Source organism: Harpegnathos saltator, unplaced genomic scaffold, assembly GCF_003227715.2.
Source record: "Harpegnathos saltator strain DR-91 unplaced genomic scaffold, Hsal_v8.6 scaffold45, whole genome shotgun sequence".
Classification (NCBI taxonomy): Eukaryota; Metazoa; Arthropoda; class Insecta; order Hymenoptera; family Formicidae; genus Harpegnathos; species Harpegnathos saltator.
Genome location: NW_020230261.1, coordinates 1,517,167 through 1,544,581, shown reverse-complemented (window position 1 = coordinate 1,544,581; position 27,415 = coordinate 1,517,167). Strand labels below are relative to the sequence as shown.

The 27,415-nt window shown below is 36.9% G+C and overlaps 3 protein-coding genes across 12 annotated transcripts; 2 read left to right on the top strand and 1 right to left on the bottom strand.

Moving 5' to 3' along the window:
- Positions 1–798: 798 nt before the first annotated feature.
- On the top strand, positions 799–9,291 carry sws (patatin like phospholipase domain containing sws). Of its 3 annotated transcripts, none has more exons than XM_011142312.3 (15): positions 799–1,190; positions 1,537–1,941; positions 2,041–2,460; positions 2,532–2,848; positions 2,914–3,277; positions 3,384–3,677; positions 3,767–4,146; positions 4,285–4,453; positions 4,708–5,088; positions 5,166–5,441; positions 5,528–5,714; positions 7,390–7,506; positions 7,827–8,147; positions 8,233–8,528; positions 8,908–9,291. In XM_011142312.3, the coding sequence occupies exons 1-15, from the start codon at positions 1,185–1,187 to the stop codon at positions 9,007–9,009; spliced, it is 4,035 nt and encodes a 1,344-aa protein (XP_011140614.1). In that variant the 5' UTR covers positions 799–1,184; the 3' UTR covers positions 9,010–9,291. The 3 variants fall into 3 exon arrangements, with proteins under 3 accessions (XP_011140614.1, XP_011140615.1, XP_011140613.1); XM_011142311.3 differs by lacking the exon at positions 7,390–7,506 and adding an exon at positions 6,698–6,814 and having other exon boundaries at positions 800–1,190; XM_011142313.3 differs by lacking the exon at positions 7,390–7,506.
- Positions 9,033–19,710, bottom strand: Fpgs1 (Folylpolyglutamate synthase 1). 6 transcript variants are annotated; one of them, XM_025301768.1, is made up of 9 exons: positions 18,830–19,710; positions 16,855–18,643; positions 15,957–16,063; positions 15,696–15,852; positions 15,348–15,534; positions 15,150–15,221; positions 14,719–14,837; positions 10,542–11,885; positions 9,033–9,072 (listed from the first exon to the last, which is right to left on the bottom strand). In XM_025301768.1, the coding sequence occupies exons 5-8, from the start codon at positions 15,414–15,416 to the stop codon at positions 10,553–10,555; spliced, it is 1,593 nt and encodes a 530-aa protein (XP_025157553.1). In that variant the 5' UTR covers positions 15,417–15,534; positions 15,696–15,852; positions 15,957–16,063; positions 16,855–18,643; positions 18,830–19,710; the 3' UTR covers positions 9,033–9,072; positions 10,542–10,552. The 6 variants fall into 6 exon arrangements, with proteins under 6 accessions (XP_025157553.1, XP_025157555.1, XP_025157554.1 ...); XM_025301770.1 differs by having other exon boundaries at positions 15,348–15,852; positions 18,830–19,193; positions 19,414–19,710; XM_025301769.1 differs by lacking the exon at positions 15,696–15,852.
- Positions 19,711–25,607: 5,897 nt separating this feature from the next.
- On the top strand, positions 25,608–27,347 carry LOC105186623 (uncharacterized). 3 transcript variants are annotated; one of them, XM_011146959.3, is made up of 3 exons: positions 25,608–25,787; positions 26,167–26,274; positions 26,471–27,347. In XM_011146959.3, exons 2-3 carry the CDS (start codon positions 26,186–26,188, stop codon positions 27,102–27,104), a joined length of 723 nt encoding a protein of 240 aa, XP_011145261.1. In that variant the 5' UTR covers positions 25,608–25,787; positions 26,167–26,185; the 3' UTR covers positions 27,105–27,347. The 3 variants fall into 3 exon arrangements, with proteins under 3 accessions (XP_011145261.1, XP_011145262.1, XP_011145260.1); XM_011146960.3 differs by lacking the exon at positions 25,608–25,787 and adding an exon at positions 25,804–25,919; XM_011146958.3 differs by lacking the exon at positions 25,608–25,787 and having other exon boundaries at positions 26,158–26,274.
- Positions 27,348–27,415: the final 68 nt, after the last annotated feature.

The window sequence follows — 27,415 nt, the reverse complement described above, 5'->3', positions numbered from 1 at the left end:
ACTTTTCAAAGCATTGGGAACATTATGTTGGCAACGTACTTTTAGTATCTTCAATATATTTATTTACACCACAAAATATAATAACGAAACAAAACAACAACATATGATATTTTGGTTTTATATACAAACTTTTAGACGAGCATTTATCAGCAGTAGGTAAAGTTTACTGCCAAATACATTTAAATTAATCGATTATTACCGATTTCAAAATTTTATTGATAGTAAAAAATTTATATATTTGTTAATTAATTTTTAAAAGTCCATTATATTCTTTAACATGGCCCATTCTTAAATTATTGGTCTGTTCTTTGTAGCTGCACTGCCGAAGGTGCAATAAGCTAGAGTGAGAAAATCTATATTTGTCTCACTTTAACTTATTGCACCAGTTCAACAGTGCAGCTACAAAGAACAGACATATGGGTACCTATCATGGAACTCGTCGGAATCGATTCCGATCGGAATAATTCCGTTTCCCCTAGAAAAGACAATAGAAATCTAGGAAATAACGGAATAAATTCGATCGGAATCGATTCCGACGAGTTCCATAATACACACCCGGTTCTTTTTAGATGCACTGCGGAACTAGTGCAATAAGTTAGAATGAGCCAACTATATTTTTTCTCACTTTAATTTATTGCACTAGTTCAGTAGTGCAGCTAAAAAGAACAGACCATATAACTTGCAGTTCGAGTTAAGCGATGTTCGATTCCCTTTCATTCGAAAGATCAATTATGTTCTCGATAGCTTTGAACTCGTTTACATTTTCCGTTCGATAGATTTTTCAATTCGATATATAGACTTGCTTTGGTTATGATTTTTGTGTTTTTTTATAAGAAGAAAAGAATTTATCAAGTCGACGCAATGGATCCATCTAATGCAAATAGGTTTCTCAAAAATAGCGTATAATCTTTATATGTAATTCGCTATAAGCTTGATAACACTATATTTATGTGACGTACATATATACGTATAGCGACTATTAGTCAATTTATCGAATCCCCCACTAATAGCACTGAGACTATTCACGCAGCACCTATCGCGTATCGAAGGTCATTTTAAGTTATTCGCAATTAATTTATCATTCCGCAGTGCTTAATTGTCTCGTGTTCTTTAATAAGTCAGGATCTGATTGTGAGTCACTTTGCCTCGGGTTATCAGCGAAAAGGGAGACATGAGTACCCATTATGGAGGTATTTATTGTCCTTGCTTTGACATTTCTTTTGTTACTGAATTTTTATAGATTTATAGTTTAGAAATCATGTTTATATATTTTATATCAGCAACTGTAATCAAAGCTTGAAGATCAAAATATTGACATGAATATATTAATAAGTATCATTAATTTTACATGTAGATTCTTGAAACAATAATTTATAATATTAATTTTCTTGTATTGAAATAAAAAAAATAATAGTTATGTTTATGTAAAGCAGTAGATAGATAATGTATGTGTACAAAACACAAGTCATATATTTAAAAAGAATGAGTATTGAGCATTTCTAAGAAATATATTGATAATAAAATATTTTATTACAGGTGATAGAATTGTTTGATAAAGTTAATGAAAGCCTGGGATCATACACATTTTCAAGATGGATTGGGAGATTTATAGAAGATTATCAGACATCAACCACACTCCTTGTTACAATTGTTGTATCTCTGCTGCTTATTCTCTTGGTTATATCAATTTTTGTTATACGAAAATGGAAGAACAAAGAATTTCTGCCAGAGGTAAAGGAGTTTGTTGGAGTAGGTACTGGGAAGCCGAGATTCAGAAAAAGGGACAAAGTCCTCTTTTATGGAAGAAAGATGTTGCGCAAGGTAAAGTCTATCAGTGGCCAAGTCCATGCTACTGGACAAGGGAAGAAGAGGAGAGCAGTCATGAGATTTGCTCGTCGATTATTACAACTTAAGAAGGAGACTGCTCCACAACAACTCAAGGCATGTTACATAATATATTGATAATATAAATTATAGATACATATGCATATATTTAATTTACTGACCTTAATTTATTTAATCAAATTATTTAATTTCAAGGTATTGGAACCACCTGCAGAATATTTAGAAGAAGATTTAGGACCTGGTGAGAGAGTACCACCAGATGCACTGTACATGTTACAAAGTATTAGGGTCTTTGGACATTTTGAGAAGCCTGTGTTCCTAAAGCTGTGCAAATATACAGAAATCATGAACTTGCCTGCTGGTAGTACATTGTTCAAAATTGGTGATCCCGACGAGAATTTATTTATAGTACAACAGGGTTTAGTTAATGTATATATTACTGGTCCTGATGGTTCCCAGATATCGTTAAAATTAGTAAAAACAGGCGAATCGGTTACCAGTCTTCTTAGCTTTACTGATGTACTTACCGGGCATACAAGTACATATAAAACTGTGTCAGCAAGAGCTGTAGAAGATTCTATTGTAGTGAAACTACCAATGAGCGCGTTCCAAGAAGTAAATTGATTTTTTATTTTATTACAATTCACTGCACAAGATGTTTAATTACAGTAGGTATTATATTACAGGTATTTCAAGATTATCCCGATGCATTCGTTCGAGTTATTCAAGTCATCATGGTGCGTTTGCAAAGAGTCACTTTTACTACTTTACATCAATATCTTGGTCTCTCCGCGGAGTTAGTTAATCAAGGAACACATAAAAAAAAGCAAAGCCCATTCTCTGGCTCGCCAGTACGTTCAAGAACCAGAGATAACTTTACTTTGCAAAACACCGATGGTGGATTTGTTCCATCAGAGACTCATGATACTAGCGATGTTTCTTATCGCGACATACCTTCAAATTCAAGTGGTTCCCAACCTGTTGCCGGTAACGCGAATCGAAGGTGAGAGATACTAAAATTAAATCATTGAAGAATTATCTAATTAAACATTGTATATTTCTTAACAGGGCAAAAAATAGCAACGATTGGAAGAATCCAGGTTTCACTTCGCAAATAAGTCAAAATTCGGTGGACATGGTGCCAGAGTGTGACTCTCACTGGCCGAATTTGTCTCCTACCGCGACCTCTCAGCCCGTTCAAGGATCACATTCTGAAAGCGTTCACGTGGGAAGTGCTTATCCCAGCCGAAAGCGTTCAACTAACGAGGCAGTGCAACCGCAGCAGCAATTAGACGAATCGCAGCTCGTGCAGATAGCCACCGATGCATTCGTTCACGAATTAGGCATAGAAGATGAGACAGTGCTCAAAGATAAAGTACAGATTAGAGAAGTGCCGGCTGGTACCTATCTAATGAAGGAGGAATCGCACAAGGTTTGTCGTTTCGTATTTGCTTTCTTCTTCACTCATCGAAGAGTTGAGAGGATTATCTTCTAAAGATATCATTTCGTATTGTTACCTAAATTGTACTGTATCACAGGATGTTGCACTCGTATATGTGCTCTCGGGTTCACTGATAGTAAGCCAACGCGTGTCGGAGAGTCGGGATGCCTATCAAGAAGTTCATATGTTCAGCGCCCATCAGGGTGAAATCGTCGGTGGCTTAGCAGTGTTGACCGGCGAGCCGTCCTTTTACACCATCAGAGCGAAACATCCCAGTCGCATCGCACTAATTAGCAAGATGACGTTCTTCGCTATCATGCGAGATCAACCTACAGTCGTGTTGCACGTAGCGCACACTGTCGTTCGTAGATTAAGTCCGTTCGTAAGACAGGTAGGAAAGTCTAAACAAGATAATATTTTCGCAAGGACAGAGGAAGCTTTTGCGAATTCTCCACGAATATATTACCGCTTTTCCGACAGGTGGATTTTGCCCTCGACTGGTTGTTTCTTGAAAGCGGAAGGGCCGTTTATAGGCAAGGTGATGAGTCAGACTCGACGTTCATAGTGCTAAGTGGGCGATTGCGTTCGGTGATCACTTACAAGGACGGCAAGAAAGAACTAGTGGCGGAGTACGGAAAAGGCGACTTGGTAGGAATTGTAGAGATGGTCACGCAGACCTCACGATCGACGACAGTCATGGCGGTGCGAGATTCTGAACTAGCGAAGTTACCGGAAGGTTTATTCAATGTAATCAAACTTAGGTATCCGATCGTCGTTACGAGGCTGATAAACCTCCTCGGTCATCGTATACTCGGTACATGGCAGCAAGCACACACGAAAAACTACAGTAATGATACTCAGTAAGTATCACGTAATTGATAATATATTAAAATCATCTAGAGAGGTCCAAATTAACATATTCAAACTATTTCATCAAATTTGAGTCTTCTATAAGTAGAATTTTTAATTAAAAACGATATTTTTCATTTGTTTAATAGGCGAGCCGCGGCAACGGTGGATGCAAGGCCGGCTCAAGTTAATTTCTCGACTGTCGCGATAGTACCCGTGTCGGATGATGTGCCATTGACTGCCTTTACTTACGAACTATATCATTCCCTATGCGCTATTGGACCTTGTCTTCGTCTAACGTCGGAGGTCGTAAGGAAGGTATGTCAATGTATGAGGATTTGTCCAGATTAAATTAAATCATATTAGATTAAATTAAATTATATTATAAATTATGTTTAGTAATATATAAACATTTAATTAGCTATTTTAAAATAATGTAAACTTAGTTATAAAAATCTAGAATCACGTTTTATTTATTATGACATAATTTAACGTCTTATTAATTTCTTATTCTTTCTTCCTGTAACAAAAGAAAATGATTAAATAACTTATATTGTTATATTTGCTGGTAGACTTTAGGTACGAGCATCATGGAGCCTGCGAATGAATATCGATTGACGTCCTGGTTGGGGCAGCAGGAGGATCAACACCGGATCTCTCTGTACCAATGCGATTCGAGTTATACATTGTGGACTCAGCGATGCGTAAGACAAGCCGATTGCATCCTCATCGTGGGTCTGGGCGATCGACCGCCATCCATCGGGCGAACAGAGCGCGAAGTGGAGCGACTGGTAATGAGGACACAGAAGGAATTGGTGCTGTTGCACAAAGAGCAGAACGGTCAACGACCTACGAACACGGTTCAGTGGTTGAACATGAGGTCGTGGGTGTCCAGTCATCACCACATTCAGTGCCCGAAGCGCATGTTCACCAGAAGATCGCAATACAGAATTGTAAGTGGAATCGTCGTTCGAGAAGATTGACGACCAACTTCGCGTTCTAATCCGCGACATTTAATCTCGCATTGTAGAACGAGCTGTATTCCAAAGTGCTGATGTCCGAGCCGAATGTGCACAGTGACTTCAGTAGACTGGCGCGATGGCTGACAGGTACGTCAGTCGGCCTCGTGCTGGGCGGTGGTGGTGCCAGGGGCGCTGCTCACGTAGGCATGCTCAAGGCCATCATCGAGGCGGGAATACCCATAGATATGGTCGGTGGAGTCAGCATAGGTGCCTTCATGGGCGCGTTGTGGTGCATGGAGAAGAACATCACCACTACCACACAGAAGGCCAGGGAGTGGTCCAAGGTGAAGTCGAATGGACGATCTATAATCGTTTAAGATAGACTTTTTAATTCGTGCAAAGTGTACATGTGCTTTTCGTGCGTTGACAGAAAATGACGCAATGGTGGCGTCAAATTCTGGACCTGACTTATCCGGTGACCTCGATGTTCTCCGGCAAGGATTTCAACAAAACAATACAGCAGACCTTCGGCGACACGTACATAGAGGACTTGTGGCTCCCGTATTTCACTATAACCACAGATATCACGGACTCCTGTATGCGCACGCATACACATGGTCTGTACAATTTCGGGTTATCTTATATATTTTTTTTTTTTTATAAATACTATAACAGAGGTTTTAGTTTTTTTTTCTTTTCTTTTTTTTTCAAACGCTTACATGTTCTTCAGCAAATATTTTATTCGCTTACGACTTTTTGTTTATAAGTCTTTTTCTATAGATTAATGAGCGAAAAACTCGAAATTGATTGCTTCGCCAGTTTCTCGGATGTATTTTCCAAAATGCAAATACGCGAAACATCATGCTTTCTTGTTTCATCGTTGTAGCTTTGTAGCGTTGTTTGTGTCACGTGGCACGTAGAGAATTTTCATTTCTTTTCTCTCCTTAAATTTAGATCTGTACACTATCGTAGATTGCGACGCATTTAGAGCTTTCTCATTGTATAAGCTGTAATAAACGGGAGTGAGCTTATCGGATAATCATTGTTGACGTACTCTCCGTTTAATGCTGTTTTTAATTAAAAGAAACGAGGCATATTACTGTTTGTCACTCACGCGAGACAGATGTGTAAATTGTAAATTGTGTAAATATGCTTCCTGTATGCTTCTCACGCTAAATCGTGACATGAAGAAGATTCATAATCACACTTGATCCGACAAAGAGCAAATTACTTAAAAATTCATATCACTTTGCATCCTATGTATATACAAAATATCGATATTTTATTCTTGAAATATGTTTAATTGAAAACATAATAAAATGCTCAAATTGCCTGTCTGATCTTTGGACACCCTAGATAATTCATCCATACGTTTTTGTTGAAATTATTTTGGGTCAAACCGCGTCAGATCTTAGGTAATTGATCATGGTTAACGATTTTCCGTTTCTCTTTTTCTCCCTCCATCCCTGATTGTGGCTGCGATATAGAGAACGGAAAAATCTAGTTGACCACGGTTAACGCAATTCAAGAATACAGGAAGTATTTCGGATTAAATGTGCGGGTTAGATGGAACATTAAAGAGAATGTTGATCGTGTTTAGGATCGCTGTGGCGGTACATTCGGGCCTCGATGTCTTTGTCTGGTTATATGCCACCCATGTGTGACCCTGTCGACGGCCATCTTCTGCTCGACGGCGGGTACGTCAATAACCTTCCAGGTAATTCAGATCGCATTGTCGTACGAATATTGTGCTCCTAACGCGCGATCGATGTAGAATCTAATGAGAAAAATCTTTATGTGAAAACTGTCGCTGAAAAAGATTTATATATTTTGACAATTTATAAAAATTTTGGCAGAATTATCACAATTTTGTATGTCAAAAACTCATCTGATATTATTTAATTTGGCAATATATGAAAAGAGTTTTCTCTCTCTCTCTCTCTCTCTCTCTCTCTCTCTCTCTCTCTCTCTCTCTCTCTCTCTCTCTCTCTCTCTCTCTCAAGCGCGCGCACGCGAACACGTCTCTCCTGTCTCGTGGTACAAATTAAGTGCTTCTTTTCTTCTTTTCTTGATTGTGTTGGATACCTGGTTTTAATTAGACCCTATATATGTTTTATATACGTATGTTGGCACAATGTGGATTATTTTCGAACTCTGTTAACGTTACATTGTCATGTTGCACACCTCTTGTTGATCGGCTCATCTTGTCGTACGAAGTCGCGAGAAGTGTCAAGCTCACTCCCGTTGATGAAAGATGAATTTATCAAATTCTGAATAGCTAAGTCGGCTCAGGTTTACTATGGAGATACATTCGCGGCAGTATGAGTATCGCGGGAGTCTTTCCTCCCATTTGCGACCCCATTGACGGGCACCTTTTGGTCGACGGGTGTTATGTTAATAACGTACCAGGTATTCGCTTTCCCTATTGTTTCTATCTGTTAACCCTAATTGTAATCTCTCATTGTTACAATCTGCGATATTCTCATATCGCAATATCATGTCGTGGTATCACAGTCAACAATATATCAATAAGTTTCCGACGTTTCATAGAAATACCAAGCGAAACTTCCGATACTATCGTGTACATCAGCACTGAAAAATTAGCCGTCATAGTTTTGTGTTTTTTCATCTCACACTAGAGTAACCCTTTAGAGTGTGCATTGAGGCTTGAACGTAGTAATTTTCAGCCGACAACTGCGTTCTCGATTCATGCATTCCTCATGTTCAAGCTGACGAAATGCTACGCCAAGGAGCGCATCACATTTTGGCCATCGACGTTGGCTCACAAGATGATACTGATCTGACGAATTACGGGGACTCACTGTCCGGCTGGTGGCTGCTGTGGAAACGTTGGAATCCATTCGCCACGCCGGTGAAGGTGCCGAATCTGCCGGACATTCAATCCAGATTGGCGTACGTGAGTTGCGTCCGCCAGCTGGAGGAAGTGAAAAGTTCGGATTACTGCGAGTATATCAGGCCGCCGATCGACAAGTATAAAACCCTCCAGTTCGCAAATTTCGACGAAATCAAGGATGTGGGCTACCAACACGGTGAGACATCTCCTGTATCTGGCTATCGAGTCGACCTATACAGAGAATACAAAATTGTATAATTTACCCTTATTGCGTTCACCAGGTAAAACGTATTTCGAGGGCCAGTCGAAAGCTGGAGTTCTGCCTCGATTCAATGCAGATCGAGAGAATGCGAGAGCTATGCGAGCGAAAAATCAAGCGGCGAATCAACAGTCCGTCTCCTCGTACACTTTCACCGATCTCGCGCAGATGGTGTGCAAAGTCTCACGCGGCAACCGATACCTCGATCTCGACATAGACTCCGACTCGGACGAGTTGGAGGAGTACGAGGCCGACTTGGAAGAAGATGCACAGGAAGTAGGATATGCGTCTGAACCCACTGCCGGTATCTTAGATCAGGTAAATTATCAAGACAATAATTATTATTCTTATTATATTCATTATTTGTAAAGTTCGTCGTCGTATTTACGGCAAATATCGAGTCAAAGGAATTTCTATAAATGAATCTTCTCCTTTCCCATCGCAAAAACAATACTATCTTTAAAGAAATTTCTCTGACCAGAAGTCGAATTTGGATTACTTTCCTCTTGTTTGAGTCGATTGCTTAACAATGAAGGATCTTACAGAATTCCAATGAAATATTGAATATAATAAATGAAATCTTTATTTAAACATTAATATTCAATTGTTTCATACATAATAATTAAGTAAACGTTCTCATTAACCGTTTAATCTGTGAGATAACTTACGTCTTCTATTACGCTTTGTCTTATTTTAGAGTCCTGAGGACAATCGCCTGAGAAGAAGGACTGGTGTCTCGCTTAGCCTCTCCGACACCGAAGCGGAGTCGGAATTAGAATACCATCCAAAGATCTTTTGAGTAGCTATTGAGATTCGCGTTTGTGACTGACACATCTGCCATTTAGCACAAATCTGTATGTTCCTGCGAATAACGCATAATTTTACCGTTGAGTACACACATTCGCACTACGAGCAATTGATGTGTATCGAAGTACAAAACTTATTGTTGTAACATAGTTACCGGAACGTCGCTCAGAAATTACGTAACAGTGCGACATGTACGTTGTTCTTGTATAACAAACGATATTGTTTTTTGCTATTGATACTATTAAATATATAATTCTACGATTTCTAAAAACAAGAGTTACGAGGGTAGTCCCAGAAGTACCTGACCTGACGTATAGATAGTGGTTGTTGTTTGAAAAGAATGACTATGGTAAAAAGTACCAACCTTATAAAGTTTAAGTTTGAAGTTTGACGACGCTACGTTGTTTAGTATTTGTTTGGCAGCCATCAATAGTGAACGCTCTCAGCGAATTTGTAAACATGGAAAACATTGGTCATCATTATGTGATACAATTCTTTCATTTGAAAGGCCTCAATCCAACCAATATCAAAGCGAAGCTAGATTCTACTCTGGAGGAGTCTGCTCCTTCGTTTATAACAGTAAAATATTGGATGGCAGAGTTTAAACGAGGCCGTACGAGCTGCCAAGACGAACATCGCAGTGGTCGACCAAATGAGGTGACTACGCCAGAAATGGTGAAGAAAATCCACAAAATGGTATTGGATGACCGTCGATTGAAAGTGCGCGAGTTAGCAGACATGGTAGGCATTTCAAAAAGTGCTATATATCGCATATTGACTGAAAATTTTGACATGAGAAAGCTGTGCGCAATATGGATGCCGCGATTGGAACAAAAACAGCGTCGTGAGGATATTTCAATCGAGTGTTTGGCGAAGTTTCGCAGCAATAAAGCCGAGTTTTTGCGTCGATTCATAACCATGGATGAAACATGGGTCCATTACTTCACACCTGAGATGAAGGAACAGTCAAAACAATGGACCAAGGTGGCTTGATGGCTATTTTGAGGAGCTCGACGATTCCCACTATAAACAGGATCGAAGCTATTGAACATCGCTGGGAAAAGTATATTGAGCTAAAAGGAGACTATGTAGAGAAATAAAGATATTTTTTCCCAAATTTTTTGTGTTTTCTTTGGTAGGTCAGGTACTTCTGGGACTACCCTCATACTTTCATTAGTGCATTATACCCTCAAGTATGATACACCATGTCCCTAAATATATTAATATCTTTCAGATCTTTTTTACGACAAAATTTTTTTCCACGGTTACGTTATACGGAATTTTCTTTTTTACAAGATCATCGAAAGTCAACATTTTATCATTAACAGATAAACTCTGCAAAATTATGAAAAATTTATCCTCAAAGTTTTTCTCAAAAAATCTTTTGAAGTTCTTATTAGCTACAATAATAGATCAATATGTAGAAAAGTATAAAGTAAAATATAAACAATTTTGAACCTTGAAAAACGAAGAACCGTCAAATAAGTAGTATTTGCGCTTACTATGACAAATAATTTCGCTTACGTTACGTTACATCAAAAGTCGCTGTTCATCGTCAAGTTAGGATCCAAAATGGTCAATAATGCGCCAACCAAGTGCAAGGAACCTGTGACAAGTACCTCCACTTTCTCTTCATTAGTCATTTGCGACGACACGTGCCTTTTGATATCGACGAGCACCTCAGCAACGCTGTTTTTCAATATCGAGTCTTTGCCCCATTGTTCACAGTGTTTCTTGCACTTTTTTCTCTGGTCGTATGTCATCGCGTAATCGGATAAATTCTCGACGTTGGCTACTCCGGCGTAATTGGGCGTGAAGTAAGCTTTGTCGAAGTTCAAGGGCGCCAACAGCTTCAAAAGCTCGAACGAATTCCGGTCGCCTGTGGTGTTGAATATCAAGAACTTGCTAGAAGCTCCGCGATTCGTTCTTTTGAACCAAGATATGCAGTGAACGATACTCTCGACAGTGTGAGCGCCATCCAAGAAGAAGTCCGCCACGCTGGTTTTCAGGATCTGCGTTCGACCAGGCCACTTGCAATTCGCAAATGCCATCGCAACTTTCTCTAAAGAAATATTCTTAGATAACTCGTCTTTATCATTTTGATGCTTGTAAAATGTATCATTGTATTCGTTGTCTATGATTAGTGATGACAACTTATCGTGTCGCGATTTCATCCATTCGAGGACCATGTGGATCGACAATGAGGCGTTCTGTCGCTGCACATCGCTGATGATATTTGTTGATGAAAAAATCTCGTTCCATTTTTTATTCTGGATCGCGGGAACAACTTTCAAGCTGCGACACCGTCTTTCGATGACGCGTTGTTGCAGAACGCGCATCGCGGATTCCGCTTGCGGCACGGTGAAGGCTGCTGCGTCTGGTTTAAAGATTCCCGACTTCTGATGGGCGATCTCCTCCAAAGTGTTTCCCAACAACGACGTGTGCTCCAGGCCCAGGCTCGTCACGCCTACACAGACTGGCTTCCGCAGGACATTGGTACAGTCTAGCTCGCCGCCTATCCCGACTTCAACGATCGCCACGTCCACGTTCGCTTCTAGGAATACGTGGAACATGAGGATTGTCAGGAACTTAAAGTACGTCGGCATGTCCGAGTCGTGCTCGCGATGCTGTTCCAGACGACTGTAAATCTTCCAGAAAGAACGCGCGAAGTACGTTTGGCTGATCGGCTCGCCATTTATTCGTATGCGTTCCCGTACAGAGATCAGGTGTGGTGAGCTGAAGAAACCTGTGCTAAAGCCATACTGTCGTAGAATAGCCTCCATGAACGCACATGTCGTGCCTTTACCTTTAGTGCCAGCCACATGAATAAAGGATAGGCTATCCAGTTGCTCTAGAGTTATACCAGATCTGTGGAAATAGCTATTGTTATACAGGGTGTCTCATAACTAACCTGGCAGAGCTCGTGGAGACATAGAGCGGGTTAAGACAAATATAAAAGTCCCATACCGTTTTGTGAGATTCGCAATAATTATCGAGTTATTAATGACAGAAATTAGAGGAATGAGCGCGCACCGAAACGTTATGGGAGGAGCATCTAGCCGCTCAGGCTAGAGAGCACTGCCCAGTCGACAAAGGAACTGTTGCCGGCGCGCGGCGAGGGGAAGGACAACGCGCCAATGTTTATGTCCTTACCTCGCCGCTCCTACATCCCGCCGCACCGCGTCTATGCTCGCGCCGAAATGGCCGCTGAATATTCGCGATTACAATTACGAGATTATTTTATGAGGTACCACAGACAGCTCATATTGAATTATAAAGTTCAAGGTTCAAAAGTTCTTTGATCAAGGAAAACATCGAAAAGGAGAAAGCGATAGAGAACGATGAGATCTACAGAAATTCTCATTGTTTTCTATCGCAATCTATCGTTTTGCTGCATCGGATCCGAAAGAAATGATATCGCGTAAAGACAGAGTACGATGAACACTTTTCATCGTACTCTATTGTACTCTATCGTTAGGAGAATATTTAATTGTTAGAGTATGATATCGTTAGATATTGTTAGAGTATGAATTCGCGTAGAGACTCATCGTGTCCTATCGTTTTATTCAAGTCTACACGGAAAATATGTTTGGTTGAATGAACCAATTTTCTGACGAAATGAGAGAGAGAGAGAGAGAGAGAGAGAACGATTAAGAAATTTCGATTGAAAATAGCACAATTTTGTTTAAGTTAACCATAATTAGTTAAACCTTGATGAATTAGACTCAGTGTTAATATTTTCAGTTAATATTTCTCTGTATCGTTCATATTTCATTTGCAAGCTGTATCATGGACCAAACATTTTTATCATATATCGTGCATAAATTGTTGTCTTATATCGTAATTCTTGTCAGTGGTATATTAACGACAGAAGAAACTGGAAATTCTGTATCGTACAATTGCGAAAAGAGGACCATCGTTGTCAATGGTGCACCAACGATACTCGGCATAAAATTGATTCCTATAATCGCGATACAACGCAAATCCGAGTGGGTTATTTTGACACGCATAAATGTATGATTGATTGACGCTTTCTTTACACGTTTCTTGTCGTTGAATCGTGCAAAAAAAACATTTTATAGTTAAATATTTCACGCATCTCCCTAATTTTTTAATAAAATAAATAAAATAATGCCTTTCGGAAGTTTATTATTTATCGCATCGGATTTCTTGTCGTTTCGTGTCATTTCTTACTTTAGGAATTGTGAATTAACGATTGATTCTTTATGTTCTCCTTTGATATCTTATTAAAAAATTAGGGAGATGCGTGAAATATTTAACTATAAAATGTTTTTTTTGCACGATTCAACGACAAGAAACGTGTAAAGAAAGCGTCAATCAATCATACATTTATGCGTGTCAAAATAACCCACTCGGATTTGCGTTGTATCGCGATTATACTAGGAATCAATTTTATGCCGAGTATCGTTGGTGCACCATTGACAACGATGGTCCTCTTTTCGCAATTGTACGATACAGAATTTCCAGTTTCTTCTGTCGTTAATATACCACTGACAAGAATTACGATATAAGACAACAATTTATGCACGATATATGATAAAAATGTTTGGTCCATGATACAGCTTGCAAATGAAATATGAACGATACAGAGAAATATTAACTGAAAATATTAACACTGAGTCTAATTCATCAAGGTTTATGGTTAACTTAAACAAAATTGTGCTATTTTCAATCGAAATTTCTTAATCGTTCTCTCTCTCTCTCTCTCTCTCTCTCATTTCGTCAGAAAATTGGTTCATTCAACCAAACATATTTTCCGTGTAGACTTGAATAAAACGATAGGACACGATGAGTCTCTACGCGAATTCATACTCTAACAATATCTAACGATATCATACTCTAACAATTAAATATTCTCCTAACGATAGAGTACAATAGAGTACGATGAAAAGTGTTCATCGTACTCTGTCTTTACGCGATATCATTTCTTTCGGATCCGATGCAGCAAAACGATAGATTGCGATAGAAAACAATGAGAATTTCTGTAGATCTCATCGTTCTCTATCGCTTTCTCCTTTTCGATGTTTTCCTTGATCAAAGAACTTTTGAACCTTGAACTTTATAATTCAATATGAGCTGTCTGTGGTACCTCATAAAATAATCTCGTAATTGTAATCGCGAATATTCAGCGGCCATTTCGGCGCGAGCATAGACGCGGTGCGGCGGGATGTAGGAGCGGCGAGGTAAGGACATAAACATTGGCGCGTTGTCCTTCCCCTCGCCGCGCGCCGGCAACAGTTCCTTTGTCGACTGGGCAGTGCTCTCTAGCCTGAGCGGCTAGATGCTCCTCCCATAACGTTTCGGTACGCGCTCATTCCTCTAATTTCTGTCATTAATAACTCGATAATTATTGCGAATCTCACAAAACGGTATGGGACTTTTATATTTGTCTTAACCCGCTCTATGTCTCCACGAGCTCTGCCAGGTTAGTTATGAGACACCCTGTATATAGCTTGAAACTACAATGACAGAAATCAATTATTACCGAAGTTGTTCAAATCTTTTTGCATACATTGATAAATTTCTTATATAATAGACTAGGATTTAAATAATAGAATAGGATTTGTATAATAGATAGATAGTATTTAGACTGCTTAATTGGATAGAATTATATTGGATAGAACTATAGATATAATTCTATCGAAAAATTGGAAGCTAATTATTAAGATTGTGATATTACCTAAGTAAATATTTTTCTGTATCTTTTAATTTATTAGGATCATTTGTAACATGTTGTTGGACAGACTGCAAGTACGCAGCATTGCTTTGCAGAGTGAGACATAATGCTTTTATAGCTTCCTGTAAAAAGAAACACTCTATTTACAAGATATTTCTTTACATATTTATATTGGCTATAAGCCAATACCTTAAAGTTTTTGTAATAAGCTAATTCTTTAGACAAAATGATAATTCCGATAATACAATTAAATGCTGAGTAATATTTTATATAACTCATTCAAGATTTGCCACATGTCACTTTCAAAATAAACTGTCCTCTTCCTGTACTGGTAAAGATATTTAAGACTTTAAAACTATAGTAAAAAAATTGAAGATAAAATATTAATATATCAGAATGTTTAACATGATTGCCTAATATATTAAAATACTTACCTCATAAGTTGTACCCATATGAGTAGAGCGAGATGTAGATATACTATGTGTCATTCTTTTCAGAATACTAAACTGATAAAGATATTTAGGATCTTAAAACTTTAGTAAAGTTTAAAGTGAAATATTAAAATATCAGAAAATTTGACAACTATCTAAATAAATAAAATAACTGCCTGATATATACATTAAAATATTTACCTCATAAGATGTATTCATATGAGTAGACATAGAGATACTATGTGTCATTCTTCCCAGAATACTAAACATTGGAATCTACTTGTGCAATCCTACTTGATGTGATAAGCAGCTAGCTTCTTTTTTATCTTTCTGTGTGTCAGAGTCCAGATTTCAGAACTGTATAATCTTGAAGTAGTAAAGTAGAATACTAAAAGTAGGATAAATTTTCAGTTATTGTTGCTCTGAGACAATGTTTAAATTATTCAACACTTAGAATAAAGTAAGCAACATTCAAGCACACAATGGATTATTCACTCAAGTATCCACAGTAAGGGCATTAAAATTCCGTGAGAGGAACTTTGACAGAACCTTGTGTGCAAGTTTATTGTCAGTATGTATTCCGTAGAAGACAGTTAACATAATCGCTATCATTGTATGCGAGCCTTAAATTTATCCTTAAAACTTAAAACTTAATCCTTTGTTAACACAATGTTGATATCACGATATCTATCCTCACATGCAAAATCTAAAATAAAAATTTTGTATCATATTAAAGTAAACATTGAATTGCAGAAATAATATTTTACTCGTAATATAAAATAATAATTAACATAAATTAAGAATACGTACATCTAACAAAGGGACGCAGTTTTCCCGCCATGTGTGGTACACATATTTTAATTCCTTCCTTCCTTCAATAGATGGCTCTGAGCCTGTGGGAGTAAGCCCCTACGCCCCTACCACAGATGTCTATACCAGAGCTCGGCAAAGTTTACAACTTTCGGCTTTCGGCCGATTTTCGGAAGCCACGCCTTCTATCTCCCCTTACCACGCGGCGGATCCAGCAACTGACGGTCACGGCTCGCGACCTCAGGACCGTTGAGATCATAAGGCGCATCTATGGCCGGTATTCATAATCAGGTCTTATATTTAAGACCATCTACAGTTCATCTTCAGATACACAGTAGCCAATGAAATAATTTGCACAGCATCTGAAGATGAACTTGAGACGGTCTTAAATATAAGATCCGACTATAAATATCGGCCTATGTGGTGCCTACTAAAGATGCGTTCGGGAAGCACGTCGATCAGCGCTAACGCGTCATTCAATCCTTGTACACGTAATGAGCGATAAAGATAGAATAACGTGTTAACGTTGACAACGCGCTCCTTTAACGCAAAGGCTGAAAAATAAATGTATCGATACAACTATATGTATAATATTTCGTACAAATATGTACAAATATATACTTGTATAAGTATATATATATATTTTTTTTTCTTATATTTTTATAATTAGAAGGTAACATAATAGGTTTCCTCGTCACCCATGAGGTACTATTGCCGACGCGTTTTTTTTTTAAACCACATAGATGCGCCTTATGATTTCAACGGTCCTGAAGTCGCGAGCGGCGACCGTCAGTTGCTGGATCCGCCGCGCGATAAAGGGAGGTAGAAGGCGTACCTTCCGAAAATCGGCCGAAAGTTGTAAAGTTTGCCGAGCTGTGGTCTATACTATACTAGATACCTAACTTCTAAAAACAGCTGTGCCGAGCGTATTTTCCAGTTCGGCCATGAAGACCGCCAAGACATGGCGGCGGTGTGTGTTTGTAGTGTGTGCGTGAGTACCCGATGTGTATGTAGTAGTACGTATGTGATACTTGATGTGTTCGTATCTACTGCTATTAATATTATTAAAACTGTAAATCTACAAACGAGATAATGCCAAGTACATGTTGCATTGGGTAAATGTGCAGGAAACGGGCCTCCTCACCAAATCGAATAAAACTTTGTCATATTATGTATTTCGATGCGTAGAATACAAAAATGAAAGTTAGAAACGTCGCTCTGCAACAGGACGAAAGATATAACGCGTTAAAAATTGATACTTTTCGAAGTTAATAAATCTGTCATGTCAACGATGCACTGATAGAAGAGCATGCGCAGTAACATGTGGTTTGTTCTTTTTGGTTGCATTGGGCGTTTATATCAGTGTACATCAGTTCAGCAGCTAAAGAGAATAGACCATAAGAGCGCGATTGTACACACACACACACCGAAGGGGGGTGCGGGTGGGGGGGCCGAAGGCAACTGCAACTCGCTTCACGTGCAAAGTCGCAATAAGCGAGTTGCACCCGCCGACCCTCGAGGGGGGGGTGCGGGTGAGGGAGCCGAAGGCCCCCCCGCACCCCCCCCTTCGGTGTGTGTGTATGTGTACAATCGCGCTCTTATGGTCTATTCTCTTTAGCTGCTGAACTGATGTACATTGATATAAACGCCCAATGCAACCAAAAAGAACAAACCACATGTTACTGCGCATGCTCTTCTATCAGTGCATCGTTGACATGACAGATTTATTAACCCCGAAAAGTGTCAATCTTTAACGCGTTATATCTTTCGTCCTGTTGCAGAGCGACGTTTCTAACTTTCATTTTTGTATTCTATGCATCGAAATACATAATATGACAAAGTTTTATTCGATTTAGTGAGGAGGCCCGTTTTCTGCACATTTACCTTGCATTGTCAATTGCAATAATACAAATAAAAACGGATATCACTTATTTAAGTCATAAGATCACTTATCACTTATTTACCTAACCAAATGTGTTGCAATTTAAAGCTGCTATGAAAAGTTTACTGGTAAAAAATTCGATTCAGCATCAGATACAGTTAATTGTGTCAGTTTTGATATAGAAAACAATGCACAATTCAAATTAAAATGGGTAAAGAAAAAGTATGTTCAAAATTGGCACGATAACATTGATAGATTGACAGATTATGAGATGTATGATGATTTATATGATGAAAATGAAGATATAGACCTAGATCATAATGCCGCTGTGAGTGAAAGTAGTTCCCTCAAAGACAACATTTTATATTATATGGCAGGTTTCATAATCAAAACAATTATTCGTACATTAATGTGTAAAGACTGCATTGCCAACACCATCAGTGAAGTCAGCGATAAGCAACATAATATTTCGTCATACACTATGTTAATAGATATAAAAGATAAGGGAAGTTTAATATACGCATCAAATGATGTATATAAAATTGTCCGTGCAACCGAAAAAGAATGTCAGTTATTAAGAAAAAGTGTAAATAAGCTACCAAAAGATGCATATGGTAAAATAATTTGTCGAGTTACACGCATATATGCATTAGACACGAATTTATTTCCTACTCACTCTGAGTGCTACGAAGGATTTGAGATAGGTACAGATAGGCCACACCGTTTGAATTAATAAATATTATTTGTCATAAATACTTAACACTTAGAATGTATTTACTGACAAAAACAATGAAAGATAAAAATCCTGCAAGTAATAGACACAAATTTACAAAATTAATATTATTTAATAACATATAAGTTATATTTTATCCTTTATATGTATGTAAGAAATATTAATACAAATACTTTGACATATTTTGAACTATATGTATTTAATTTAATTTTAACCTGTACAAAACATTTAGATAAACGGTACCTTATTAATACATACATCTTTAAATGATGTTCTTTCTTATTCGTACTTTTGCAATTTACAACACTTATTCGGCATTATTTCGTTTGTAGATTTACAGTTTTAATAATATTAATAGCAGTAGATACGAACATATCAAGTATCACATACATACTACTACATACGCATCGGGTAGTCACGTACACACTACAAGCATACACCGCCGCCATGTCTTGGCGGTCTTCATGGCCAAACCGGAAAATACGCTCGGCACAGCCTTCGTATAGGCCAAAGCTCGAAGTTAGGTATCTAGTATAGTATAGACATCTGTGGCCCCAACGCCATTCTCCTGGCATATTTTAATTCGTCTTGTTAATCTACATAGGCTGCGTTCCGATATTCACTGCCAGTATATAGAATTGAAAATACATAGTTTGTGTCATGTATATTATAGCAGAGGGGAACCTGAGAGCGGCCACCAGGCCGGTTACGAGAAGCACCCAACAATTCGACGCAGCACGATTGCACACAATCAACCGATGCAAAGTATTATCTGGTGAATTACTAGATCAAACCAATCATTTATTTTGTGTCCAATCGTGCTGTGTCGACTAGATACATACTCCCCATTACGCCGGGACGCTTCTTCTGCTGAATTCCGACGCGCACCCTGAGAAAATGTGTGCACACTACATCTGTCCTGACGATAACGGCAAAGCGTGCACGGTTCTTGCTCACTCTATTTCCCCTTACAAGCACAAGCTTCTATATAATACACTAGATTGCTAACTCCTATTGTTCTCCTTGGCCCATATTCAGAACACGCTTGTAACTATGTCAGCGCGCTGTTAACCAATGAAAAGCCACGCAATATGACTTCTGATTAGTTAACAGCGCACTAACATAGTTGTAAGCATGTTCTGAATATGGGTCCTTATGTATAAGTGTTGCCTACGTACATATAATGCGCGAAGCAGATGCGCAAAATACGGACGCGATTCTAACTTTTCGAAGTGACACACGTATATGTAATTGCCATTGTAATAAACCAGAATGTGATACAAGTTTTTAATATCAGTTATAATTAAGAAAAAAATACGTATCGCGAAAAATAATATTGGTAAAATTATGTACGGTAAGTAATCAAATACTCATGTGTGTGCGCGTGATCATGAAAAATATATATATGGTATGTGAAGTTATAAAATTTTGTTACTAAATTTTTATATAAATTGTAAATAAATACAGCAAAACATGCCGAAACGGTAGCGCGCCTACAGAAGTATATAAAGCTGTTTACTGCGCATCTCTTAGTCCGTATTCTGCGCAAGTCGTACATACTTTTTGGCAACAGTCAGGCCCCTTGTACAATGCTGGCAACAAGCAATAAGAATAAAAATAGACCAATCACAATCAACTATTACAAAAATTATCTATTGCGATTGGTCTATTTTTATTCTTATTGCCTGTTGCCTGGCATTGTGCAAGGGGCTTTAAAGGGACGCTATTAGCAGTCTAGTGTATTATCAGAGAGGAACGTGAAAGCGGCCGACACGGTGTTTTCGACAACACCGACTTTCCGCACTGGGAAAGGGCGCCATCTGCATCCATTTTAAGAGGGGAACTACGATGCTACATCCACTTTCAGGTTTCGGCGGTAAAACCTGTATGCAGTGGCAGTCCGTGCTACATCAATTTTTAGGCGGTTTATGTCTATGCTACAACCATAATAGCGTACTAGACAAGCACGGTCTCGCACATTGTTACGCGTTTATAACATGAATTAACATGTTAACATGTGCAAAAAACAGAATTGACATTGTGTATGATTAATATCATGAAGATCATACGAAGTGTCCGGTAATTAGCTGCCAACCCGAAGTGTGAGGGTAGATTGGGTTGAGACAAACATAAAAGTCCCATACCATTTTGCGAAATTCACAATAATTATCGAGTTATTAATGACAGAAATCTGAGGAGTAAAAGCGCGCCGACATAGATGATACGAAAAGCGTTGCAGCTGCTCGTGGCAGCGATCATGAATCTTTTCCCTAGCGTGAACTAATAAAAAGTGAAAGACTTCTGTGAATCAGTGAGAAATGAAAAATTTTATATGAATTTGTGAAAATCGAAACATTTCACACGACAATTGAGTCGTCCAACATGGCAATTGCGCGTTCTGGATAGTTCAATGAATACCAAAGAAATCAAAATGATTAAAATAATAATGTCCGTGTAGTCCGAAGGATATTACGTGACATTCAAAATCCGTTAGGGATATAATATCCAAAAGGGATATAATATCCAAAGAAAATGTTTCAAAATATGTATGTACAGGTAATATAAACCTTATGCACCGACAAGATATGCTACAAAGACTGATGGCCTTACGGGATTTAGCGTACCAGAGAAATTTCCCTGGTGAGACACCCGGGCGAAAGAGACCGTCTCGCATTTAGCACAGTAAAATTTAATGGGAACCAATACTTTTCAATTCTTTTCTTCGGACCAAAAAGATTCAGAATTCAGACATATTCAAAATGTCAATACTTTTTAATACGTTTCAATTCGACATTTTATACAGGGAAGCAGGACGAAGGGAATGTGATGCGGGCAATGGATACATCATGCGTCTCCAGACGTGTCAAATCGTTTATTATAGAGGAGACTTTGATATGGCAACATGTATTCAAATATTTAATCGTCCCATGGACCACTTATATATAATAAAAAAAAATTAACGCGGATAAATGAACGATTCGTATTAATTTTCTGTTTTCTTATAGAGAAATGAAAGAGTAAATCAGTACCGAAAATCGAATATCGATTAATACCATAAATCAGTGTCAAAAAATTGCCCACGTGCAGTGACAATTTGTTTTTATTTTTCAGGTACTTACCCCTCTAATCTTATTCAACAAATTAGCTCGGATAAACGTACGATTCGTATCAATTTTTCTCGTCTTATAAAGAAATGAGAGAATAAATCAGTATCGGAAATTGAAGACCGATCAATATTTAATTTATTCATCAAATTAACGCGGATAAATGAACGATTCGTATGAATTTTTTTTTCTTATAGAGAAATGAAAGAGTAAATTAGTACCGAAAATCGAATATCGATTAATACCATAAATCAGTGTCAAAAAATTGTCCAAGTGCAGTGACAATTTGTTCTCATTTTTCAGGTACTTACCCCTCTAATCTTATTCCACAAATTAGCTCGGATAAACGTACGATTCGTATCAGTTTTTCTCGTCTTATAAAGAAATGAGAGAATAAATCAGTACCGAAAATTGAAGACCGATCAATATTTAATTTATTCATCAAATTAACGCGGATAAATGAACGATTCGTATGAATTTTTTTTTTCTTATAGAGAAATCAAAGACTAAATCAGTACCGAAAATCGAATATCGATTAATACTATAAATCAGTGTCAAAAAATTGTCCAAGTGCAATGACAATTTGTTCTCATTTTTCAGGTACTTACCCCTCTAATCTTATTTAACAAATTAACTCGGATAGGCGAACGAATCGTATCAATTTTTTTGTCTTATAAAAAAATGAGAAAATAAATCAGTACCGAAAACCGAAGACTAATCAATACCATAAATCAATGTCAAGAAAATTGTCCAAGTGCAATGACAAGTTGTTTTCATCTTGCAGGTACTTACCCCACTAATTTACTCAACAAATTAAGTCGGATAAAAGAACGATTCGTATTAATTTTTCTTGTCTTATAAAGAAATTAGAGAATCAGTCAGTACCAAAAATTGAAGACCGATCAATATTTAATTTATTCATCAAATTAACGCGGATAAATGAACGTGTCGTATCAATTTCTTTTTCTTGTAGAGAAATGAAAGAGTAAATCAGTACCGAAAATCGAATATCGATCAATACCATAAATCAATATCAGAAGATTGTCCAAGTGCAATGACAATTCGTTCTCATTTTTCATTCGTTTCTCATTTTTCAGGTATTTACCCCTCTAATTTATTCAACAAATTAACTCCGTTTTTTTCTTGCCGACATTCAAATCGATAGTTTTCTACAAGTTAGGATTTGATAAAAAAAGTCTTTCTCGAGTCGAAATATTAATTCTACATTAATCCTGCAAATTGAATCCAATTTGAAAAATCAATGCATAATATCTAGATGCGCAATAGTGAACAAGCTTTGTCCTACCTGAACGTTACATCTGGCTACTCTCGCAGTCTCGCCCATGGATGAGTCTTCAACAGCGACGTATTCCGCAGTTATTTAATACTCGTTTATCTCGATAATGTATATGTACTTAATCCTTATATTCTTAATTTAAATGAGCAATTTTTAATTTTTGTTGATTTTGATTATATATTCGCTTAACAGCGCAAGAAAGAGAACAAAGATAAAAACGTAAATAGAACTACCTTTGTTAGAACTGCGCGTGAGATAAATATATAAGGATTAAATAATCATATAAGAATTAGAGGAAATGGGAGATGAAAAACACTTTTTATTCTCATCATTCTTAAAGTTCTTTTTTCTTTTTCCTTCTTTTTTTTTCTTTTCTTTTTTCTAATGAGAATGATGAGAACTGTAGCTCTCAAAAGAGCTGAAGCTGCAAAGGCAAAGACAACGGTTATGTCTAATAATGCTGTTTCACTAAAAGAGATTTTAATTCAGATTCAATAAGTACAATAAGAAAGATAAACAAGAATGAGAAACGGACATTCTAGCAGATTCTAAACGAAAACATCAATCTGAGCATTATTAGACGAATAAAAATCAACACTTGTAAAATTTATATCAGATTCTAAGATCATTATTCATAGTTTTCTAAATTATGTGCAACTTTTTATTGAGAACATAATTAAAAATTTGTATTCATAAACCTTAGCTTGCCTCAGCAACCTTGCTTGAATAGACATTCATATTTTATGAGAAAAGAAAAGTAGAACTCATGTTACGTGAAATTAGGTTAACGAATAATCAAATCTCAAGCTATTTTATCATTTTTCAGATAATAAACTATGAATACTGATCTAATTTCGACTCGGGTATATCCTTACTTCGAGTAAGGTCCGTTAAAATCAGAAAAATCCTGCGTAATAATAATGACTCGAGATACCTCGAATACCATACATGATGTATCGCTGTCCTCGGCTACGTCTCTCGGCGCGCTCCAAGTCCTCTCTCCATCCTGACTTCTCGATCCGACGTCCTCCTTCTGGTTCTGGTCCTCCGTCGCAGCATCCCCGGATACTCCATCGTAGCACTGGCGACAACACTGACTCTAATTCTAACACTCGCGCAAGTAAGATTCGGATAAAGAAACGCGTATTAACCGATACTCGTACTACTCTGCGTCGCGGTATGCGCGTCGTTCGTCGGCCCGAGGCGCAATGTCCTTTCCGGAATCACGGAGTCATATAAACGTACGAAACCAAACAATCGGGAAGGCACGGTTACCCCCCACCTTGCCGATCAGTGTTGATACCTGCGTCGTCCGTTAGCTGAAAATGAAAACAACTCGTGTTTTCAAAGCATGCCTGTGAGAGACTCGCTTCAAACTTCACAATACTTATTTACGTCTGTTCCAAGAATCATATTACGCCGAATTCAAACTGTCTCTATTGACATGACATACACGAGATCTGCGATCGCATCATTGATCTTTTTTTGGACAAGAAAATCCTGAGAGGAACGCTATTCGAGAATATCACATTTTATGTTTCAGGTGCCTTGCAGATTATCGAATCCGATGTAACAGATCAGGGAAAGTATAAATGCGTCGCTATGAATAACACCGTGGGCACGGAGTACTCCAAGTCAATCACGTCATACGTGAAACGTACGTATATTTAATATTATATAAAACTCACCTTTTTAAACAAAAAGGTAAAAAAAAGTCGCCAAGCGCAACACGTATTGTGTTATTTTTAGAAGTATCAAACTCAAATTATTTTTTTTATCGTATATATGTGTACATAAGTTTTTACAAGTAAAACTTATAACTATAATAAAACTCTGCAACACTTTTCTACCATACAAAATAAGTGATATATTAGAACAGTAGCGCCAACTGAAAAACCTAGCATATATATGATGATTATTGTATACTTAACTTAATATTTTTAGAAATCTCAAATTCAAATTCTTTTTTTTTTTAATATAATATATTATGTACATAACATAAGTTTTTATAATATATGTACATAAACTTTTAAAAGTAAAAATTATGTCGTGTTATAAAAATTTAACATGTTTGTTAATAGTATCCAATATTAAAAAAAGATATCTTTTTAAAGGTTATGTTATTCAAAATACTCAAGAAAACCTAGCTACAAAAAATGTCCATAACATAAATTTTTACAAGTAAAATTTATCATTATTTATTAGAACACTGTGTTATATGGTTATTTTACTTGTTATTCTAACAAATTAATTATTATAACAATGCAATGAAAAATATTTGATACAAAAAATCTTGGCGCGGCTGCACCAAAAACTATATCGAACTAAAACTTATTTAATACATATATGACAGCATTTTTATTATAATATATTCTATAATGAAGATATATAATTCTTTTGTTTTTTGCGCATGTTAACATGTTAATTCATGTTACAAACGCATAACAATGTGCGAGATCGTGCTTGTCAAGTATGCTATTATGGTGTAGTACAGACATAAACCGCCTGAAAGCGGATGTAGCACGGACTCCCACCACATGCAGGTTTTACCGCCGAGATCTGAAGGGTGGATGTAGCATCGTAGTTCCTCTCTCAAAATGGATGCAGATGGCGCCCTTTCCCAGTGCGGAAAATCGGTGTCGCCGAAAACGGCGTGTCGGTTGTTTTTAGGTTTCTCTCTGTTGTTATTGAATTTGGAAAGAAAACGGTCATTTTTGTAACTTATATTAAAAAAGATATTTCAGTATTCATTTTTTGTATTTTAGAATGGAATGTTCAGTGGAAAGATATAATCATCATGTTTGTGTTCGTTAAGGTTAGTAATCGTTGTCTATTGACATAGGTTATAATGCTTTCGTAATTTTTAAAATATAAAAAGAACGGAATATCAAACTTAAAACCTAAATTTAATTTGAATTTGTGCTTATCTCGTCTGATTGACGATACGGTAAATGTGATACACATTATATAATTATATATAATTCATAATATGACAATTTAAAACATCCTTTAATTTTTCCCTTTAAAACATATCCCTTTAAATTGAAGGTGTTGAGTGGTAATTGTGTATGGTTACTATATAAGATTGAGATGTGATTAAATAATCACATATTAAATAATGTCTGTCATATTTAATAGAAATATCAGTATAGTGTACATGTTTTACGATATACAAAATATTTTGGTCGTTTCAGATATTTATAACACTTTACTATGGAGACTGTTACACACTTGTGGAATGTCAATCAATTTATGGTAAAGTTGAAGTGCCCACTTACCACGGAATTACAAACATTTTATATGTAAGTATATATTATATATTTGTGGATATTATTTAATATGCAATAATGTATATAATGTCATATGCTTAGCATCAGGTCAGAATTATTCTAGTATGATTATAATAATTAAATAATTATATTATTTAATATATATGTCAATAATAGTATATATGTGGTTGATGATAGAAAAATATTTCTAATTTCTATATATTTTCAGGCAAAAGTGTAAAAACTTCAAGGATGAAGTTGAATTACCGAAGCAAAAGTTTGGGCCATCTGTAATGTGTATACATTGCGGATCACTTTGGAATACTATGAATTATCAAGCTCGGATCATACCTGGGCGGAAAATGTCCAAGTCGGTTAAGAAAATTGTTAAGAATATGAATGAAGGTGATAAGGATATTCCAAAGGTACGAGCTTCCTTAGCACAGAAATCTATAAAAAATGAGATGAATAAATTGGTTATTAAGTGTGCTGTCTGCTCTAAGCAGACTAAGTTACCATTTAAAAAGAAAGATCGACTAAAACCAATTAAAGCCAAGTTGGAAGACTCTCACACAGTGCCACAGAATCGTCGTAAGAAGAAAAAGAAGAAATATAGGGACAAAACCGCAGGCTTGAATATTTCAGGTTGCATATCGGAGTCGCCGTTAAATAAGAAAATTGATGGTAAAACATTGACGAAATCAATCGTAAACACATCTAAAATGAAAAACCAAAAGACGTTAAATAGTTCTACTAAAAAGGCTAAAAAGTTAAATATAGCGCGATTAAGAAATATTGTAAATGATAGTACGACAACACCAAAGAGTAAGAGTTTGCACAGTTTTCTGGCGGAATTATATTAAAAATCGCGATAAACTAATAATAAATTTGAATTAAATAATACATTAAAATGAATAATACATTTAATTCTGTAATATTTCTCGATAATGCACGTAGTGATAATAAATAATTGAGATAATATTCGGAAACGACTATTAGGACTCGAATCGAAATTCTCCAATTATCCTGTCTGATATTTGGAGATAAGTCGGCTCTATTTATTCTTACAACATTCCAGAATGCGTGTAATGAATTTTTTTTCGATTTTGTTGAACATTTTCTGCGTATAAACTGAAATTTTTTAATTAATCTTCGGGGATCTGATGATTGTAGG

Excerpts from the sequence above, each read along its gene's own strand:
- sws (XM_011142312.3), top strand. Across the intron at positions 2,849-2,913 it reads GCCGGTAACGCGAATCGAAG|GGCAAAAAATAGCAACGATT; the intron begins GTGAGAGATACT and ends ATTTCTTAACAG. Across the intron at positions 5,715-7,389 it reads TATGCGCACGCATACACATG|GTTTACTATGGAGATACATT; the intron begins GTCTGTACAATT and ends AAGTCGGCTCAG.
- Fpgs1 (XM_025301768.1), bottom strand. The coding sequence starts at position 15,416 with ATGTTTAGTATTCTGGGAAGAATGACACATAGTATCTCTATGTCTACT. Across the intron at positions 14,838-15,149 it reads ATATGGGTACAACTTATGAG|GAAGCTATAAAAGCATTATG; the intron begins GTAAGTATTTTA and ends TTCTTTTTACAG. Across the intron at positions 11,886-14,718 it reads ACAGAAAAATATTTACTTAG|ATCTGGTATAACTCTAGAGC; the intron begins GTAATATCACAA and ends CTATTTCCACAG.
- LOC105186623 (XM_011146959.3), top strand. The coding sequence starts at position 26,186 with ATGGAGACTGTTACACACTTGTGGAATGTCAATCAATTTATGGTAAAG. Across the intron at positions 26,275-26,470 it reads GAATTACAAACATTTTATAT|GCAAAAGTGTAAAAACTTCA; the intron begins GTAAGTATATAT and ends ATATATTTTCAG.